Raw genomic sequence first — 22,980 nt, forward strand, 5'->3', positions numbered from 1 at the left:
TTGAGAGCTGTGGGACAGTGGAACCCAGAGATAGCTGGGGAATCTTGCATGGCTTCTGGGGAAGCTAAACACCATGGTGAGGGATATACCATGTTGGGTGGTTGCTTAGTTCCATCTCTGGAACCCTTTCAGCATCTCCTATTGCCATACTATCCTTCATAAACGCTATATAGCCTTTGTAGTACCACTCATTTTTCTTCAGATGTCTCTAGATATTTCACTTGAGATTCTACTCCAGCTTTATTATTTGGCTATTTTAGTCTCACTTCTTTAAAAGGGAGTGGCATCTCAAAATGTCCATCTCATTTCTGCATAATGCCTTTTCTCAACCTTACCAAAAACTGTAGATCCTCTTGAGAGATAGTGATAGTTCTATTCTTGAGACAGAATAGTGACTTCATAATTATTCCTTTCAACAAAATCTGACTCAAGGACCTTTATTATCTCGGATGGTGTGATCATCTCTTTAACTCCAGACTTCAGTTTGGGGGTTGTTCTGTAGGCTTGTAAAACTTATTTGATAGCTCACACCAATTTTATCTTCATGGTTGTCAGTGTTGTTGTAGTAATTGATGCTTCAGTCCAACACAGATTTCTGAGGAAATAACTGATCTTTTTCACCACCTCTGTGGAGTAAGACTTGGAACATTTAAAGCCAATTAACAAACCCATTTTGCAAAATTTAGGAGACAGCTCCTCTGCCAAAGGTTCTAGATGAGGCCAACTTATTGCAGTGTCACATGTGGGTATGTAGTCTTAGGAATAAGTTGATGGGAGTTTGAGTACTGCAAGTTTTATTTTTAAATGCCCACATGAATGAAGTAAAGTAAGCCTAAATAAATAATATTTAGCAGTTTAATATAATTTTAAGTTTAAGTTTCATTATAAAAGATGTACAAAATCAAAATCTAAAATAAACGATTACCCAAAAAGGGGAAATGGATGATAAATAGTTTTTCATTGCAAAGGCTCACTTATTGCCTCTTACTTGTAGTATGTTAAACTGGTGGCTAGATACAACCTGGTTTTTAGATGTTATCACAGAGATTTTGAGTTTAACTGGTTCTTTCTTAAAATTGAGTGTTTCAGCTAGATCACTGCAAATGAAAGTAGTGTCGCTATGAGTGTCACCAAAGATTTTATGGCTGTTATTGCATATACTGCATTGACTGGTGATGTATGAGTGTTGTTGAATAACCCTATTGTTGCTGAAACTTTCCTGAATCACCTGATTGGAAGTTACTAACTTGGACTCTTGCATCTTCTGATGTTCAGAGGTTCTTTTTGTGGTCCATTAATTCATTTGTAACTACTCTTGATTCATTCTAGGTCTTTGTTCTTGATCTCTTTTCTGTTGATCTTGATGTAGGTCTGTTAAATGACGTTTTCCGCATTTATCACATACCCTTAAAGAGTTACAGCCTTTGGAGTTATGACCGGCCTTCAGACAGCCATAGCACAACTTCTCTAACTGTTCAAAGTTCACCCTTTCTTCAACTGGTCGCTCCATAATTTTGTGACATGTTTCTTACAAAATGCATCGATTCTTCTAGCCATCTTGCTGGAACTAGTAGTGGATGTGTTAGTAGTTCAGTTGCAATATTGTTAAAATTTCAAATGATCAGGATCAGTTCACCTAGATCTTTCTTTTTCTGTGGATCTTACAACTTGCAGCAAAGTGCCAGGAAGACATGCAATTCTAGCTTCATTGTTGAGAAATGTAGCAAAATATTTGAAATCAGGAAATATTTTGTTTTCATCTGGGAACTTCATGACTGTGCCACCTCAAACTCAACCATTCTTGTAATTTCGTTGCTGTGCTTTAATTGCAAACCTTCAACAAGACATGGCTGATTCAACACTGTTCAGGAAATTTACAACCTCATCAATATCTTTGCTGTCTTTGCTAGTAATCTTATGATTGCATTTTGTTGCAATATGACTGGCTGACTATGAAAGGATTTCCAAATCCATCAAGTATGTTCCTGATAGCATGATATGCAGTTTCTGTTCCAACAGCTTCTTAATAGCATTTAGCTTGCACAGCTGATGAAGGACCTTTGTCCAAAATGTTCTGTTTCTCTGGAAACTCTGTGTACTTTAGTACAATTGTGAATATCTCTATATTTGAAGCATTACAGGTCCAATATAGGCAAGTTACCATATTAAAGCTTAGAATCTGCTTTTCATCGATTTTGCCATTTTACATTTAAATACATTAAAATATAACTATATTGGTCACAAAATACAAAAATACATTGCCAGGAAAGTTTTTACTACAAAATACTAGTTACAATTTTTTATAGAGCCATATTTTAGCCAATGTGGACTATATCATCAAATGAATGTGTTGAATCTCAGGGCAAGTCAATGCAAGTCATTATACTTTCAAATGACGTGTGAATTAAAATCAAAAGAAAAATGTTATTCCAAATAAGATACATCTTCCTCCCAAACAACAACACTGCTGCTTAATGACCACTGTCACGCACAGACATATGTCATATCCAAACAATTCATACCACCACATACCTTAGACTTTCCACTTCAAAACGAGACCAAAGTTGTGTGTTTCCTTCAGTCCATTAGTAAGTAATCCTTATTTTTGTGAAAAGAGTACTTGGAAAAACCAACAGGTCAAAATAAAATACAATGATTTAAAAAGATGTTTCTATCAAGCATTTTGTTAACGCTTTGAATTTGTTATTGTCACTTATGTAACATCTGTTTGTCTAATAGGAATGATTCTAGATCAGATGAGGAATGGAAGCCTCCAGTTCAAACAACAAAATTCAGACATTCCGTCACCCCTTTTTCTGGATCTCCAACCCCCAACTGGGTCCCCAAATCCCCTCTTTCCCACTCCATCCCCACCCTACTACCTATAGACACCACTAGAGGTGCATGACATTAGTATGTCAAAGAAGGCTGCCATATATACTTTTTTCTGCAGTAAAGTTTGTTATTTTCAGGTAGGAGAGGTAGGGGGACTTTGGAGACTACAAAAGAACACTTGGAGAAGCTGCCTGTTCACTGTCTATTCTAGCATGAATCTTTTCAAATCTGTAGGAGAAATCAACTCCACATTGTAATGAAAGTAGACTCCTGTTGACAAGTTTCAAAAGCAGAACGGGACACAAACTTTTCTGTTTGTGGTCAATAAAATGTAGATTATAAAATGGATACCTAGGTTTTTTGTTTTGTTTTGTTTTGTTTTTTCATCCAATTTTGACCATTTCAGATTCATTTCAATATCTTTAACTGCTTCTATTAAAATTTTGAAGGATTTTAAGTAACATAACAGCAAGAATATGTTTTATAGTTTGAATATAATATATGAATATAGTTTATGTACTGCTTGAGTGTAAAGCCTCAAGATTTGAGTGGGTAAGATTTTTCAGGTGGAAAATGGAAAAAAAAGGGTTGAAATATTAACAGTTTGGATCTCTTTAAACCATTAATGTGATACCTCCACATCTTACATATCCTTGCAAAATCCTTTTTCAGATCATTCAGCTTATTTTCTTGCCCTGCACTGTTAACATCTTTAGTGGACAGCGCTACATTCTAACTTGTACCTGACATTTCAAGTCTATTTTGCATGTTAATCTTGTATTCAAAAGTAATTTGAAATCAAAGTGTAAGCAATCACTTTTGGTAACTCTCCTGTAATATAATATTGGTAAAATAAAATAAAAACTATAGAACCATTACATCCCAGATATTTTAATAGAAATCATGTCAATGCACTTGAGTTATGAGCATACACAAAGGACTTAAAGGTGACATTCAGACATCTTAAATTCTATCCTTATTTTAGCATCTGTATATGAACCTTTACTCATCTATTTAATTTTAAATAGTCAGATGAGTGGAAAAGGCACTCTTGTCTTTAGAATGGGCACAATGGAAATACTAAAGCAATTTATATCCCAGCAGCGGTTCACAAGTACTCACACTATTTTCAAGATGCCAGCTTAATGTGCTTGCTTAGCCTTCAATTGTTTACTTGCTGCTTCACTCATTCAAATGTAGTAGCCTAGTGCGTTGGAGCAGTGGTAGTCCAGTGGGGTATTAATTGGAAGGTTGTAATTTCAAATGCTGGCTCTGCCACACAGCTCACTGTTGGGCCCTTGAGCAAGGACTTTAGCTCTCTCACCTCCAGGATCTGTCTGCCAAAGCTCACCATTGTGCCCTGACCCCATTTTGCCCAACGAAGCTGGCATATACAAGGACTGCTTTTTGTTGCATTGTACTTGTACAGAGCAATGGCAATAAATCAAATCTTAATCATTTCTATGTACAACTTGTCATCTGATCCTCATGGACTTCACAGACAGTGCACTACTTCTGCATAGAGCTTAACATATGATCCTTGCAGGCTTTGTATAAATCTCTTTTCACAGATTTTTAATTCTGTAATGGTCAAGGGCCCAAGAGTAGTTGCACAGCAGAGCTGAGATTTGAATTCACAACAGTTAGCAACTTTGCAGTTAGCAACTCATAGCTCTACCCACTAGGCTGCTACCTAAAGTGCAGAAGAAATGCATTTCCTGCTTGGACTTTTTTTATGTGGATGAGTTAGGATTACAAAGAATCTTTGGGGGCTTTTCCAAAGACAAAATTACTTAGTCCTTCACAAAGACAATCAAACAGAAATTGCCACGTGGTACAAAGAATAACGGGAATAAAATTAAACAAAAGTACCCAGAAAACGATAACTAAGCTTACAGTGCCCACTAGCGGACATAAACGTTTTAAACAGAGCGCTTTGGTCTCTGCATAGACTTTCTTTGAGGTGTGGTAGAAAATGAGGCTGCTAATTTGGGTAGTGACTCTAGAGATTTCTATTGAGCCCCTAATCTCCCTCTTGCTTCTCGAGTCTTTCTCTGTCTTTAAGGTGAATCTTAATTTTCCAAAAATAAATAAATTAATTAATTACATTTTTGGTTTCTGGTTAGCTCTTTATGGTGAGCATTCAGTGGTTCCCCCAACTGAATTAAGCTTATTTCTAATTTAAGCAACTTTCTGAAATTTCACTCATTTGATTTGTTTATACTATGCTCTCGTGTTTCTCAAGATTTTCTGAGTTTCTATAAGGCGGGTTTCAGTACTATAAGGCGAGTTTCAGTACTATAAGGCGAGTTTCAGCACTATAAGGTGAGTTTCAGTACTATAAGGCGAGTTTGAGTACTCACCCTTTTCATGTGGTATGTTCATAACATGTTTGCTCTCTAACCTAGATGTCACGAGTGAGACTATAACATGTTTTTTTGTAAGAGTTTTTTTTTAGTTCATTACTCTTCTCAGCATATTCTAGTAAAAAGTTGTTTCTTATTTCTCTGTTTTTTGTTCTCTGTCTCTGCTCTCCTCCTGAGTTCTGTACTGAGTCTTGGTTGGTGACTCAATAAACTTGCTGAGGCCTCCTATTTGCAGACACCAGGATTTAAATCCCACATGGGGAGTGTTTTCTTTGTCACACTCTCTACTACAAACATTCCTCATCATTGCTATACTCTTTGTTAGAACCATTCCAGTAAAATCAGATAGCTCTTTAGTGAAAAGGTTTTGCCTCCATGCTGGTGCAGCATTCACTGCAGGCCACAGTAACTTCCTGATGGATGTACAGACTCACTCTGTGTTTATATACTGTAGTGCCAGACTCAGTTCGCTATGTGTGAAGTGTGATTTCTTTTTTAAATTATTTTTAATTGTCTTTCTTTTGTATCTTGCACTGAGGGTATCATGCTTTGTTACATGGAAAATATACATTTCATAGTATGACATATAATAAACACTGGACTTCTTTACCACCCCACACCCTTTATAGGGAGTCATCTATATGCTATACATTATACGTTTAATGTATAGAGTCAGTTGAGAGTATTTTATATAGTCTAGCTAATTTTCACATCTCTGTTAATGTGTTTGTTTTCTTTGAGATTTAAAATAGTCTTAATTTACTATATTATGAAATAAATGCTATATTAAGTACACAGGGGATTTTCCCTCCGTTTTAATTATAATTTGCCACACAAGGAAAGATGGATTTGAATGATCTGCTATTGTCTAGCGAGGCTGAACATTTCTCTCATCCCTCCTCTTCTGAGGAGTATGACGTGTAGCCCGTCACCCCTCTTCCCTTTCGAAGATCCCAGAAACAAGCGGACTTAGACTAACATCGCCACCAGTGTTTCATAATTCAACATAACCTACCAGACTTTTACGACAAACCAGGCCAGTAATTTCAGGAAGGATTTTGTGTCGCGTGGAAGACACTCTTTCTGATTACCACAACAGTCATTAATACATTTTAGCATCATGAATGCAGTTAATCCAGTTATTCTGGCAACCCTCTTTTCAATAGTTCTGACTGAGAAGTCACCTCGACTAAAATTTACTGTGCAAGGTAAGCGTTTTTTATGTCATACGTTTCCATGAGATGTTTAATATAAGCATAATACGTCATCTGTGGTGAATTCTAGAAACATCTCATCCTATAGGTGGACAAAACACCGTCTTCTGCCACGGTTGTTTGTACACTGTAAAGTAGCATTCTAAAATAATGAACAATTCTTTCGCAGAAATGTTATGTGTATTTCGCGCATAAAAGCGAAAACGGCTGGTACGCATCGCTGGTAATGAGATATTGATTATTGACCGTAGTGATGAACCGATGCAGTGCGAGCCTGTTTCCTTAAATGGTCGTCGTGGAGGGGAAAGATGTATCCTGTTTTCGGAATGTCACTTCACTAATGCGTGCGGTATGAATAGGCTGTGCTGCTGATTAATCTAGGCTGTCTTTGTCTTGATTACCACTGGGTGAAGAGGATTGGACAAAACGTTTGACTAAAACGCTCAAATGAAACGTTAAGTGAAGATTAAGAGATCTTGGTATTAGTGTAAGAACACCTGTACACTTATATGATAGTAGCCCATTCATAACGTTACGCTTTCGTGTCGTCACTCCTGACACAGATACACTTTTTTATGTTATATATAAAATGTTGATCTATAGTTAGGGCGTTACACTTAAGAAAAGTGACGTGTCAGAATCGGAGAATGCAGCGTACACTGCGTCTGATTGCCTGGAGAATCCACAGGCTAGTCAGTGTCAAAACTGAATTGTTAATATTTGGAGCGTGTGGTTCAAATATATAGGACTGTATGACATCGTATCCATGGTAACAAGATCGTATTCGTTCTTCCAGTTTGTAAACTTTGATTAATAATAGCTAAGACCTACTTGCTGTTGAGATACGTGAAGAAAACAGTAGCTTACACTGACGGACAACAGGACTTGATTACTGAACATACGAACATTACCTAAGTTTTCATGTCTTAAGGCAGCTATAGTTATTTTCATGTAATATAACATATTATAATATGCATCTTTTAATTTATGTTACATGTAATGTTTAAGTAGCCACAGCGTTAGCTGCAGAACTGCATTGCAGGTACGAGCTAATGGAGATGATGGCATTGCGGTAACTGAGGCATTTCGAAGACAGACCAGAAGCACATGCGACCTCGTAAAATACACATACAGCGCCCGCGCGCACGCACACACACACACACACACGCACGCACCCGTACACGCGCGCGGGAAAATAGTCTATGGAAAATTCCACAAAATACAACTATTTATTCTATGCACGCCTCCACACGTTTCAGTCTTCTTACTAAACCACAAGCAATAGAGACAGCATCGCGGTAAAAAAATTAATTAATTAAATAAATAAAAAACGGAATTAATTTTAACCGAGAAGGTGATGTTCGACGTGCATTTCCTCTTAATACTTCAAGCATACATAGTGTGCCAGGCATTGAAACCATTTGTTTAAGTGCAAGCCGAAATGACGTTATGGCCTTATTTTCTCCTTTGACTTGTAGTCCCAAGTGACTGGAATTTGCCGCTGCCTGTTTCAGCACCACGGACAGCGTCTATCGATCGTTTTTATATTTGCTAAAAGAAGACGCTTCTTCAATTCAGAGCACGTCTTTTCTAACTCGCGCGGGTGGGGGCGCGAGAAACGCAAACGATCTTATGACCGAACATTTTCCAAAGAACATTATGAAAATATGTATTCTCTTTTGAAAGCAGAGTACAGAGTAGGCTTACAGAGTGTATTTTACTCGCCATTTTTAATGCTAGCATTTTTGGTTTTGATGTGGTTTCAATACACAAGAACCAACACCTGTTGATATATACTTTTAAGTAATATCCCCCTGTATTTTGGAATATCAATAGTTTATAACGCATGTTTCTTCACACCAGTATACAAATTCTTTATACATTTTGTGACATTGGAGGATGTACACTAGTCATGCTACAGACGAGAGACAACAAGACTGCACATGTGTACCAGACAGATCTGTATAGTATTGCTGTGGTCATGCTGCATGTCATTTATATGTGTAAGCACATTAATCTCTTGACATTTTTTAATAATGCAGGTAATGCAAAATAAATTAGAATGTACATCCGTTATAAAGAAACTAAACTAATATTTCAACAGATGCATTGTTGAAAAATATACATTGAGCCCTTGTATTTGCATTTAATAAAATCGCATTTTTTACACTTTATGCTAGTTGCATAAACATGCCTAACCCTTCATAAACTCCCTTTCAGAGCCAGCAAGGTTTCACTTTTCAAAACCAGAGAACTACATGACAGTGTACCACCAGCGTGGGAGTGATGTTCTCTACGTGGGGGGCCAAGGTGTAATTTACATGCTTACATTCACCCATAAAGGAGTGCAAGATACACAGGTAGGGGCCTGACATAGCAAAAAAATACCATCACTGCACTCAAACACTATTCCTAGGACTGACCTACACAGGTAAAACACAGTGTAAGACTTCTTTTATGTCAGAAAAGTGCTGTGTATAGAAATTAGGTGCTTCAGTGTAGCTCAGCAAAAATAAAAGAGGTGGTTAGATTATACCTCTAATACTTATAGACCTACAAAAAAGTAATTTACAAGGATAGTTAATATTTTTATAAAAATATGAATTTTAGAGGAAACAAAACATTAAATCACACAGTTTTGATTTTCATCTACTCAGATACCTGTAGTGACTGATGAATCTGCCAAACAGAAATGTCTTTCCAGATCAGTACCTCTACAGGTAAGAGAGATTCTTTCAGTTGACTGTTCTCTTTTTGTGCACACCTGTACACCTAATGTCTCCAAATAAATCTTGTGCTTCATAGCCAGGCTTGATACATTTATAATCAATTTATCAAAATTCTCAGGAAAATGGATGACATACTGGCTAGTTCCTATTGAACCTACTGCAATTCTCCAGTCTAACAATGAAATGCTGGTTTGTGCACAATGGTCTGTGATCAGTTTCCTTGGGTCTAAAAGCTTAAATCAAAACTGATCAAGGAAAAGATGCTTTGTATATACAGACCCAGTTTTTCTTCAACAGAGCCAGTCAAATCAGAGAGTAGTGCACAGTGGCCTCATTCTAAATCTACAGAAATAGTCATATGTGATGAGTGGCACATCACTCATAGTAGACTGAATGGGGTTGGGTTTTAAGGTTAATGGCAAAGACAGAACTTGCCTGTTGAATAACAAATTCTACTGAGAAGATGAATTAAAGATGTGGACATAATTTCAGTGCACAACACCTTTACCACTAAAGTCTTAATGTTTACATACAAGCACTGAATGCTTACATAACTGTCGTAATGTGTTCTCTCCTCTTGTTTAGCTCGAGTGTGATAATTTCATCACTGTTATTGAGAAAGTCAATGAGACCTTTGTGGTATGTGGGACAAATGCAGGTAGTCCTCAGTGCTGGCTACTGGTAAGGTGCAAAATATTTAATTCTTCAGATATACTAAGTAAAAGCTAAACTTGCAAGCATCTCAACATATCCTGGAAGGAACAGATCACATTGCAATTATAATAAAAATACTACAAACTAGACAACCACTGATTTCCACATTGTAAATGTAAAATTTTAAATTAAAAATGTTCATAGTGTACAGAACTAATGTCTACAACCTTGGTGGAAATGTAAGGTTGAATTTTCAGATGATATATTGAAAGTGTTTACAGGGCAATGGGGCCTGTGTACATCTGCAGCTGCAGTTGTGGTTTAGCACATTATATTGCTGATATTGCACCATCTTAAGAATGGCTATAACGTCACATGGTGCAGGTGGTGTAAGATAATTAGCTCTGAATTTCGTTCTCTGTCTGAAAGGACGAAGACAAAGTGCACCATGTATGTAGATATGGACACTGCAGTGATACTGATATTGTCTTTAAAATTCTGAACCTCTTCCTCCAGGTGAATAAAACTGTACTCACTGACATACCCAACAATACACAGAGGATATCAGCCTCAGATATCTCACCTCCCTTCCCATCACAGCGTTCTGTCAGTCTGTCAGCAGGTAAAGGTGGCAGTTGTGTAAACAGAAAACATGAAAGTATAAAGCTGTCCGTGTTAGTGTCTCTTCATCAGACATTGTTGAAGTACAGCATTCTCATGTTTCTGAATCAGGCATTTTGTAATTAGACAAAACTACTCTCCTCTGACAGGCACTGCTGATGCACAAGCTTTTCTTTCTTTCATTCATTCATTCTTTCTCTCTCTCTTGCTCTCTCAGATGGGAGTCTGTATTCAGCTCTGTCAGCAGTGCCAAAGCAGTCTAGCTCTATCCGTCGCACCTACAGCTCCAGCAAGCTGCTGAAGACTGATAGCAAATGGCTTCTGGGTGAGTGGGTTAAAGTGTTACAAACCACACTCAAAACAGGTCACATTCATGAGGCCAGCTGTTTTGTGCCAGGTATACTTGCTGGTTATGTAGTTAAAGGTTCCATACAACATAGCTATGCTCCATTTGAAAACCCTAATAATTGCTCTATTTTTAGTTATATGATTTAAATTCAATGTAGGTGAGTAGACAAACATACCATGCCAGAAAACTTGCAGATGACCTGCCCTGGGCGGTACCCAGCCAGCCGTCAACACCGCATCCACTAATTACAGCACACATTCACTTCCCTGGTCCCAATCACCCATTCATTGAATAATCACCTACACCTGTCCCTCATTTAATTCCACTCTATATAATTCCCACAGGTGGTTGAGATCTTTATTTTGCATTGATGGTCAATAGCCACCTATTAGAGACCGTGCTAAGCCTACTACCTTATTTGCTAAAGACTTGCTTTTTGTAAGTAAAATGCCTTGTCACAGCAGTAATGCTCATAGACTCATGCTGTAAGGGTTGGCACCAGGCTAAGGACCCCCTCTGGCCACCAGGGGGAGGCCTCGAGTCAGGCACACTACCAATCAGGCTTGATGCCCCACAACTTGGCTAGGTCTATATAAGCCCAGTGAGCCAGTCACTCAGTGCTGGGTCTTTGCTAAAGTTCTGAGCCAAACTCCTAGCCGGTAACTCTGTGTATTGAGGTCTGTGAGCCCTTGTGCTACATCTCTCTTCTGCTCTGCGAGGGTGTCTGTGTTTTTACACGTCCCCTCCCTTCTCCAGTTTTCCTCTCTCAAGTCTGTCTCTCTCCCGAGGCTCCCCTTAGCCACTAAAGTTCCTCCCTGTTTTCTGGTTTTGTTTGGGAAGTTTTAGAGTTTGGTTTTCCCCAGTGCATCGGGGCTGCCATTCTTCCTGTGGCGTCTTTTGTTTACCCTTTTTCCACTCTCAGCAGGGTGTTTAGTTTTAACTCTCGTTTCGTCATCCTCCATTCGTTTGAAGTGTGACATACGCGCCGGTCGATCTATGGCTGCCCAAGTCTAGCGGGAGCTCGTTCACCTTGCAAACAAAGTAGCCGGGGTTTGACTCCCCCCTGCTGTTTTTTGTACTTGTCTTGTTTACCTGTTCTAAGATCTAACTGTTTTGCACACAGGCCCCGCATCATTAAAGTGTGGTAGCTCCCCCAGCAGAGTGTCAGTGTCATCACCTACCTGTCCTGGGTTTGTGCCCCCATTACACATGCTTTAAGTTTCTCTTAAGCGAATCATTTAAAATATAATTTGTCTGGATGTTTGCTTATTAACATTTAATAAAGATTTCAGGATTGGCAATATGACATGAACAGGAGCTGGAAAAAATGGAGACTGACCATACTCTTTGTGAGAGAGGCAGGAGCTGAGTCTTGCCCCCCTCTCTGGTGGCTCCAGTGGAGATCTAAATAGGCCTTCACTACAAATAAACCTGAAGAAAGATTGTAAAAGATCCTGTTATGTCTTAATGGCAGAGAGATGTGCAGTGCAATAGTCTGGACTTCCGCTTTATATTGTTGTTGGGCCATCACAGGCCAGTTTTGTAACTTCACACGTGTAAACACTTTGTCTCAGATTTTCCCCTGTTTTTGTTCTGCTTTGAAATAAGCACAATCAATCTCTTTCTCCATGGTATCACTTATCCACAATCTTATCATGTTATCTCGGAAAATGGAACTCCCTGACACCACTGCGGGGGCGATTTAAAGAATTCCAAAATGGATGTATATAAAACAATACATTACTTTGAAAAGATTTGTGATTCTTGCTTGTTCTGGCTCTTTATCAGACCCTCAGTTTGCTGGTGCTGCAATTATTCCTGCCACACAGAAATACAATGAGGAGATCTACTTTTTCTTCAGTGAGGTCAACAAGTCAGCTGCTTTGGATGAAGAACCATACAAGGCTCGAATTGGACGAATCTGCATGGTAGCCAAATGTCTATACATGCGTTTTCTGAGAAAACTTGTGTGTTTTATGTTTTTATAAATTTTAGGACATCCTGACTAATGTCCTGACTACATAGGAAAACAAAAGAAAAACAGTGGTAACCTACAAAACCAGTTAGACCCAGCACAATAGTTCTGACAGGAAAAATGTGCTTACAACAGCTACATGTTTACCTTTTGAAAACAAAATGACAAGTCTATAAACCCAACCTCAGCAACCAGAAAAAAAATGTTTAAGGTTAGGTTTAGAAAACTCTTATTACATATACATTTGTTATATATAAATAATATGTTTGTGACATTTACAGAACTTCACATCCTGACAATGTGTAAAAACAAATGTGTGTGTTTGATCTAGAATGATGAAGGGGGCATTAAGAATATGCTGCCAGACTCTTGGACTACATTCCTAAAGGCACGCGTGATGTGTGGGATAGGTAGTACCCCTCAGCAGTACAACAACATCAGACAAGCTTTTGTGCTGACCTCTCAGCATCGCATTGGCGTCATCTATGGGCTTTTCTCCAATGCATGGTGAGTGGCTGTAAAGTGTGACCAAAAAAGGAAGGCCTCACTATCATCATTAACTTATGTATTAGATACCTTACTAGAATGGTGATTATGGGGGTTATTTTCAAAAGAAATCCCTCCTAGTCAGTGGATATTCTAAAGTACATTACATTTTCCTTCAAACATGACTGAATTGTCTCATCTACTCTCTGTGTCATGCTGTGATGATGTAATAGGCATACTACTGTAGTCTGCGCCTACTCCATTGAAGAAATTAATGAGGCCTTTGCTAAATCTAAGCTTAAAGGCTACAACAGCCCACTCACTGGACACCGGCCTGGAATGGTACATCTCCTTACAATCTACAAGTAGTTTAATCCTAAATAAGTAAATGTATTGCTTGCCTCTAGCGTCATGTGTCAGATTTGATCTCCCACAAGTAAATGTACAGAAAATCACTTCTCTCTTTACCCAGTGTGCTTCTAAGAATAATACAGCAGCTCAGAACCCAAAGACACTAGGAGTGATCATGAATCACCCCGAGATTGAGGACGTGATCTGGCCAGTAGGGGGCGCTCCTCTGGACCTGCCCACTGATGACCACTTCACACACATAGTGGCAGACACCGTGCTGGCTGTCAATGATGAGCACTATAGCATTATTTACCTGGGCACAGGTGAGAAGGAACTGCAGAAAATGTGACCTGGCTAGAGACACAGACCCTGTTTATACCTGGTCATTTCATGTGTCTATCTATATATAATCCTGATACTAAAAAAAAGATTATCCACATAAAAATACAGGTGTAAATGTATCCAACAAACATTTAAAACAGATCTGTTTGAACCACTCCATGAGGTGGTCTAAAATGCGCATTTTAGCTAGATGTTATTGTATTATAAATGCATCCATTTATCCAAGCCACAATTAACAAGCAAAACCCTGTCCAATAAAGTACGTCACAGTGCATGTGATCCATTACTACAAGAAAGCTAATCATGGAGGATGCACGCGTTTAGTCCCTGGATAAAACTAAGTGCTTATTAGATACTTTGCGCAAAAATGTATCTGTGGATCATAGTGACATTTGCGACAGGTGCAACCAGAGTCACTGCTGTATTACTTAACCCAATCAGTTGTTTTTCCATCAACACTGACTGGTGTAGCTTGTGCCTTTCTCCAAGTTTAAAAAATGTGTGGCACCTTGCAAAATGTACATTTTTGAGGCAGCAACCATCATATACAAATCAGGAAAATGCAGAAAACAGGAAAAACACATATGTTGCATATGAGCTGATTTGCATGTTATGTACCACATAACAATCAGATTTCAAAATGCCTAACCAGAGACACTTATGTCTATGAAATGCAAATGCATGTGCTTAAAATTTTATCAGGATGCAATCCACATACTAATTTCATGAAAGACCAGGTGTAAATGCAGTCAAAAAGCCATCAAGAGTTATTATATTAGGCTGATAATAGTCTTTTTGGGGGCTGGAGGCAAGTAGTAAAGAAGCTCCTTTTTAAAACCTCTAAGATCCTTTTAAGTGCTAATTTTGCTCTGCATATCCACAGAGCAGGGTAAAGTCTTAAAGGTGCTCCATACCAATGAGGAAGCTTTCATCATATCCCAGTATTCTCTGTTCCACAACGAGGGACCCATCATTAGCATGGCCATCGACTCTCAAAAGGTACACACACTGTCATCTTTCACACATAATAGCTTTAGAAAAAAGACCTGAAGAAATAAGTCATTTTGAGCCCAGATCTGTCGTGAAGGATGAACGCAGTCTAGACAATAGCTATAGACAATATAACCATGGATATAATGCAGTCATAGTTTAATGCAGTCTAGGCAATATAACCAAAGTTGTTTCCAGAAGCAATCAGAGAGACAGAGTGGCAATATTCATTTCAACATGGTGAAACATGCATATATCATATCCAGGCCTAGTCTGACAGTGGCCCAGATAGCTCCATTTCCATTCTGTCCGTCCTGCTTTCCACCAGGGTCACCTTTATGTTGGCACAGCGATGGAAGTCCAGCGCCTTCAGCTGGCTGACTGCAATCGCTATGGAAACAGTTGTCGTGAGTGCATCCTTTCGAGAGACCCTTACTGTGGGTGGGATCTGGCCAAAAAGAAGTGCATGGCAATTCCAGCAGACTACAACATCGCCACTGGGTGCAGCTCAGTTCTGTTTGCAATACTGAATTCAAATGTTTCAAATGATACTGGCTTTGCTTGCTCAGTAAATGTACTTTATTAAGATAATTATTTTCTTATTTCAAATACAACAGGGGTTTCCTACAGAGCCTTGACCAGTCTAATGCCTCAGACTGTGGTGACAGTACTGGTGAGTGTAGCAAAACAACAGGAAAAACAACCTATGATCTTGCACATTTTAAAGAGCATTCTGACTTTTGTTTACATCTATTTGTTGCTACACACGTATGTATATTGTTATGTGTGCCCCCTTGTGGAGCAAGATGATCTTTCTGCTTGTAGACATAGCAGTGTGTAGATTACAAGATGGTAGATTTAGATCAGATCTACAATTTAGTAATAATTAAACTATTTCATTTAATGCCTGGTTCAGTAAGATTTAACACAGAAAAGTGTGAATTAAATGTTCTGTAATGTCAAAAGGCACTTTAGAAAGTCTTTTTAGATTAACTTAAATCATGAAAGTTTCTGTTTCAGTATGCCTGTAAGCATTTAAAGGATGAACCAAATAATCAGTTAAACAGTATTGCAAATGAGACCTTAGTTTCTGAAACATCACCTTGTTGCCTTCTAGCTGTGAAGAACCGCAGCACAGTTCCCAAGGAAGTGCAAACGGACAAGGACGGCCCAGTCCTGCTGCCTTGCCCTGTTCGCTCTTATCACGCCACCTACATGTGGGAGAAGGACAACTGCATTAAGCACTACCCCTGCACTATCACTGGCTCATCTTGTGTGCTGGCCCCGACCCCTGATCTGCCCCTCAAAGAGGGTGTATTCCGCTGCATGGTTCTTGAGGGTGGCCTGAAACAGGAGGTGGTGTCCTACAGGCTGGTGTTCAATGGCGGGCAGCTGCCTACTTCGCCAGCTTCCACACTGGGTTTGTCTCTGCTGCTGGCTCTGGCTGGCTTCTGGCTCATGTAGGCCTTTGGGCTCACCAGCTCAGGGTCTTACTGGTGATGAAGGCAAGGCACTTTGATACCAAGGTTAGGTTCGCAGAGCATGAGCACACACTAGACCTGCTATGGTCAGGGTGCAGGAAAACAGCTGGTCGTCATGCCACATAAACTGTGCTTTTGCTTGTGATTCGAGCAGGTACAGCATTTTCTGTTTATCACCAGAGAGCATAGAAAATGCCTGAAAATTAACCATTTACAAGATGTAACATTTATATCAGAGATAAGTGACATGGATTTGTCATGCATTTTAAATATTTCATGTTGTTGGCCACATAACAACCACTGTATTGGAAATATATAATCACATATGTAACACAAAGGGTTTGCACTGAATAACAAAATGCTTTTAAGTGTTACTGCTTTGCGAACCTAGCCTGAGAAACAAACAAACAAAAAAAAACAGGCTAATCCCTTCTATTTTCAAAATCTACATACTCCAAATACTTTCAAATTTTGGACATCTAAAGATGAGGTAATGCTGTAACCTACAAAATATTAAAATTGGATTTTTCATACATTGAAATAATCACAGATTCAAAGCCTTAAGAACATACCTGGGACCTCACCCTAAGCACAATTCACCATTTGCGCAGAATCTGGCTTGGCTTGTTGCATTATGCTGGGCCTTATGTTGGGGTTTGTTCATCTTTGTGCTGGACAGAAGGAGGAAAGGAACGGCACAAGCAAAATGTGGATTATCCAAATGTGTCACTGTGTAAAACGGCATTACTGCTAACATGATCGCCTGTGCATTATATTACAATTACAGAGGCCCACATTATTTCATACTTATATGCTCACGTGTGATTACTTTTTTTCACAGAAAAGTGTTACATTTTAAAACATGAAATGATGGCCAAATAAGCTTGAATATATTAACTGTAGACTTGCATTTTGTAGTTGCTGTGGAAATAAGCTTGTGATTAATCTTACTTATATTGATGTAACTGTAATGCTCTGCACCACCATTGCTGCCTATGTAAATGGAAAGATTTCTTGACAGTTTTATAGTCAATGTGTGCTACATCTTTAGAATCCAGTTAATTTAATCTTAAATTTGGGAAGGATTTAAATTTTTTTTTATTTTTTTTTTTACATAAATAAATATCTTAGTGTCACATTTCTACACAAACAGTTGCTCATGTAGGATACCGGAGAGAGAGAAGTTGGGAGAAAGAAAGAGAGAGTGAGACAGTCACTTATTAGAGGAATGTTTAAAGTGGAGCATTCCTCATTGTCTTGTTCCCAGATCCAAGTCTCCCAAAGCAACTGACCCCATATGCCAATTATGTCTTTAACCTCATTCATTTCATCTAACTGTGTCTCAAATATCAGAGCAATGAGTCAACATACTAATATTTAAAGTGTTACTAATATAAAAAATATTTACTATGTGCCATTTGCTGTCAGTTATTTCTACTTTTAATAGTCAACATTGCTTTTGATGTATGTATTGTTTTATTTGTTTATAAAGAAAATGTTTTTGCACATTTTCCCCATTCTAATCACTAACATTACCAGGACCTGTGATTCATAGATTTGATCTATGGACTAAAATGTCTCTGCTGAATCTTAAATGATTTGTGTAATTTAGATTTTATTCAAGCGGCATCTACCAGGATACAATGCTTGAATTGGATAACCATTCAATAAGATGTTTGATAAGTGTCTTATCAAATAAAGCCATCTGAAATATTGTATTCTTTCTAGATAACTTTTAAGTTGCTGCAATAAAAGCCATACTCTCTTCAGCACTTTAAACAAACTCATAAAATAACACGTTCTTTCTGTTGTTAGATCGCAGATTCTCACTGCGTCGGCTACCTTGGAAATGTCACAGTAAACTTTGATAACAGATAGATTAATGAAGAAAAAATAGTTTATTTGCAGATACAATTGGCCAACAGGGAGAACAGTAGCATATGAGGACATACTGTAGCAGGCTCTGATTACTGTGAGTTGGCTTAACTCTTAATACAGTTCCAAGTTGGGGTGTTATGCACAGGCAAGAAATGGGGCCCCAGATTGTCTAGACAGTTGATGGTGAGTCATTAGAAACCAAGTAGTGTCTCATCCTGCCAAATGGTATAATAACAATGAGAAGACAACCTGCTTAAATGTGAATAAAACTGGGGAAACCACAGAATCTAACAGTCCCACATTTCTGAAAGACACAATCTACTCACTGGTTTGATTATATAGAGCCTAGATAATTTTGTAAGCAATACATGCAGTAGTTGTATGACATGCACCTAATACAATATATCTTATAATCATCTGAGAATGTAATTTAACATGTGCTACCTCAAAGCGCAAGCTCAGGATGATTGGCAATGAAAAACTCCAGATTTTATATACTGAACTGAATTCATGAAGAAACCATGGGAGAGACCAGGCTTTTGGGAGACACCAGGGAAGCTTATTCTCCACATCTTTCACTGGATATTTCACCAGATTATAATTGGTCACAGAATACAAATAAAACCCCAAGAAATTTCATTCGCAGAAATGGACATCCGAGTTGGAATAGACATTTCAGCACTGACATCAGGAGCTACCAGTAGAGAGCTGATGGTAATAGAAGTACCAGTGGGGTTAATACAGTAAAGTGGTATTAGGGGTTAGAGTAGGGCTGGGGAATGTATATGGCCTGTAAGTCAGTTTGATCTGGCCCATGAGACAATTCAAAATTCACTCAGAAATGCAAAACATTCTCTGGACAGCAATTAATTTTCCCCACGACAAAAGAAAATAACAAAGTAGTCAGGTCAGGGTGAATGTGACGCACACATTGTGGTTAATGCATGTCCGTCAGTCATTGCTGACTGACATGAATCATGACGACGGTCGAGAAAAGCAGATGTGGAATGCCATACTTTAGACAGGGGCATGACAGTCGGGTTCTTCGAGAAAAAGAACAAGCGTTTGATTAGAGGAAATTAGAACAGCACTGAGGAAGCTAGATATGAACACAGAGTATAGTCGGAAATGGGAAGAAAGGAATTTCGAATTAAATAAATGATCATTATAATTGGCGGTAAAACGAAATGTAGTTGAGAAGTGATCTCATCTGACAGCTATGTCGGCGGCTGTGCCACAATCAGAACAAGCAATGCAAAGGGCTGCACTGCCAGCAGAACCGCCACTTGCTATTTGCAAATATATAAATATGGTTCACTATGCTGAAAAAGAAGATGAAAATACTTTTTTTTTTAATTTGGAAAGGTTTGGCCTTTGCTTTTGCAGTGTGTGTTTACAGGGAAGGCCTAAGATGTATATTCTTCACTTACAGTCAAGCAATGTACAAAATGCAATACGGGGGAAAAAAAGCAATTTTGCATGTGAATGAGTTAGTATCTGAAGCATATTGACAACATTTTAGAAGATATAGGAAGCTGTAGGAAAAATCAAACTAGAATTTGCGAGACAAAGAGAATTGAATTGATAGGTGCTGTACATCTTAAAATAGTGAGAAAAGTAGCAGTTTATTTAAATCAACAGAAGGGTTGTGATCTGCAGTTTGGACTGATGAATATGTTTTAACATAGCACTTCTTTTTTGGGGGAGATGAGAACAGAGCAGAAAAGTGCTTATAGGATTACCGTAAGGGTAGATCTGGATTAGTGTACTGTGGAATCGGGCATTGGTAAATCATAATAGAGCACCCGGTCAGAAAACAGGGGTGATTTGTTTCTATTGGAAATAGCATGGGAACAAAATTTCTGATTGTCCTCCACTTATTAAGAAAGGTAAAAATGTAAAACCTGTTAATCGAGTCTTGTCAGTCCCTAACTGTTGAAGAAGAAACTTTAGGTTTTGTTCCCTCTTCGGTGGTTATTGAGGGCAAGATAGATTATGCTCCTTTTATTAATCATGGATTTGTGTCCCTGCTTGATAATGAGAATAAGGTGTCAGTATGTACCTTGAGAGACACTGGGGCTGCACAGTACTTTTTTCTAGAAGGTGTTTTGCCTTTTTAGAGGCTCTAAATCACAGTGGGGGTTCAACATTATCTCTAATGATTATCACCCACAAAGTCAGAGGGTCCTTGGAAGATTCCATCAGATCTTGAAGTCACAGTTAAGGTGTTATTGTGTGGAAGTGGGTGGAGACAGGGAGGAGGTTGGCTATTCATGAAACGGTCCAAAAGAACTGTATTGGTTCTGTGGAAAAGACACATGGGTCTGACACAATATAGGCTTGCCAAAAAAAGATAATTGATACGTTTTCCCCTATTTTTATGTTCATGTGACATGATTTGAATGTACCCCTGTATATCTCTTTTAATCCTCTGACGCATCTTAAACTGTCAGGAGAGCGAGCCCTGAACATTATCACACAAACTTTCTTAAACTTCCTCTGTACCCTTGTAGTTTCCCTGCACCCCTTGCTGCTCCTCAAGCATTTCCTTCCTGGAAGGCAGCCAGCTTACTCTTGCCTTCAGCTGTAAGCATGCATATGGTTCCTGCTATTCAGATCTCGTGAGACTAAAGTTCAGCAATTATTAAACTAAGACATAATGGTTAATAGGTCAGACAAATACACAACATTTATAGATAAAATAAAGTAAGCAATATATGTAAAATGCTTTCACACATGTATGAAAAGGTCTATACAAATAAAGTTGTTTATTATTATTTAACTGCTGAGCTGATTCTGCTTGTTAATATGTCAAGGTTTACTCTTTCTAACTTGTTACTTGGTCAGTAAAGCCAACTTATTCTGAGATTGCAATAATTTCTTTGTTGAAAGTTTTCCAGTCACTCTGGCTTCATGTAGTTATCTCTGGTCAGTGCATAAAGCGTATAACTTTATTAAATACTTGGTTGCTGTAGATTTTAGTGCCAGTTAATCATGAACTTCAGAGTTGAAATTGGACTGAATCTTTAAAAAGATAATAAGTTTATAACTTGATAGCATAAGATACATTGTCTCCTCTGAGCTCTCTGGCCCTGAGCTATCTTCCTCAGAGAGGGTTGTAACGTGGAGCGATCACGAAGTGGATGCTTCGAAACCAAACGAGGGGCATATAATGGAATGACAACAAAAGAGCACATGGAAAAGAAACCAGGAAGAAAACTGTAATGTGCGGTGGTCCGAGTGCCGCAGGGTGAGGGGCAGGACGCACAGACTCCACTGACTGGGATGTACATTTATTAACATAGAACACTAACGGCACTGACAAGATTCACACACGAGGAACATGAAACGGTTAACGTTAGACAGATACAAGAGTACATTTTACATTAACACGAAACATCCACACATTATGCCTACAATAACCAACACCCTGCACACTTTGACACAGGTTTATATACATTTAAATGAACAAGGTGCAGGTGTGGTTACAAACAAAACCGCCCTCTGACTGCACGTGGCGGGCCAAACCATGTGACTCAGTGGAGGCGAGAGTTCCGTGACCAAAAAAAGGACACAAAATGGGTTACTATTGAGACAGGACACTAGGAGGGGCCAATCGTGACAAGGGTATAAATTAATATATTTTTCTGATTATACTCTACACATACTTCATACATATTCTTTGCTGTGATGAGCAAACTCCAACGAACACAAACTTATGAAAATAAATTAGATGTCATCCAATCCAATTAGATGTCATCCAAATGCAAAATGCTTTAATAGGATCACAATACAGATAGGGACTGTATGAGGGGTTTGTAGGATCAGCATTAGTAACCAGGAGATCACGATGCAGAGAGTAGTCAATCAAATTCAGGGTCAGAACTCTGTGTCCAGAGTGAAACTAAAGGCTAGGAACAAGGCTCAGTCTGGGGAGGAAACAGAGGTCGGTAGCCAGAAAATTCAACAGGAGAAGAGAATGTTTGGCATGCATACTAGGATAGCAATACTTCGCAAAGAGGTCTGGAAGAATGGGAGTCTTTGAATGGGAACAGATGGAGATGAACAGGTGCCACCCATTAGTACTCAGGAGAAGGTGATCTAGATCTTGGTGCGGCAAAACTAGTGGGATGAATTCGTAACAGAACCCTCCCCCTCCGATGGGCAGCTCCAGACGACCGAGAACGAACTACCCTTGGCCTCAGGGACCGGAATGATCTGAATGGGTGGCATGGAAATCGGAGATGAGTGAGGGGTCCAGTTCCCAGGAGGCACCCATGATTTTTCCTCCAGTCCATACCCCTCCCAGTCGATGAGGTATTGCACATGACCCCTACGCCTGCAGGAATCCAGGACCTCTTGCACTAAATAGGCAGGCTGGCCATCTATATCCAGAGGAGCAGGAGGATTCACAGCAGCAGAGCCTGCAGAAAAAGGGCTATAGTGAACAGGTCTTTGTAAGGAGACATGGAAAGTCAGATTTATATGATAGTGCAATTGGATTTGTACATGATAAGAATCCAAGTTGATTCTTCTGAGCACCTTAAAGGGACCGATGTAACAGGCCCCAATTTCATGTTACTCTTGGATACCCACACTCTCTGACCCAGATGGAACACAGGTGCGGGACGGCGGCGGCGGTTCGCAAACATTTTTTGTGAGCAGATGGCCCAGTTTACCTAAACATGTGCTACCTCCCAGGTCTTGGT

General features: G+C 38.9%; 1 protein-coding gene across 1 annotated transcript; it reads left to right on the forward strand.

Moving 5' to 3' along the window:
• Positions 1-6,136: 6,136 nt before the first annotated feature.
• si:ch211-113g11.6 (semaphorin-7A) lies at positions 6,137-18,111 on the forward strand. The gene is made up of 14 exons (XM_027006680.3): positions 6,137-6,409; positions 8,636-8,775; positions 9,073-9,135; positions 9,730-9,825; positions 10,315-10,420; positions 10,637-10,744; positions 12,557-12,696; positions 13,075-13,250; positions 13,463-13,571; positions 13,702-13,903; positions 14,806-14,921; positions 15,241-15,413; positions 15,530-15,585; positions 16,030-18,111. Exons 1-14 carry the CDS (start codon positions 6,322-6,324, stop codon positions 16,374-16,376), a joined length of 1,920 nt encoding a protein of 639 aa, XP_026862481.2. The 5' UTR covers positions 6,137-6,321; the 3' UTR covers positions 16,377-18,111.
• Positions 18,112-22,980: the final 4,869 nt, after the last annotated feature.

Source organism: Electrophorus electricus, chromosome 14 (assembly GCF_041902795.1).
Source record: "Electrophorus electricus isolate QZ-2024a chromosome 14, ASM4190279v1, whole genome shotgun sequence".
In the NCBI taxonomy this organism is placed as follows: Eukaryota; Metazoa; Chordata; class Actinopteri; order Gymnotiformes; family Gymnotidae; genus Electrophorus; species Electrophorus electricus.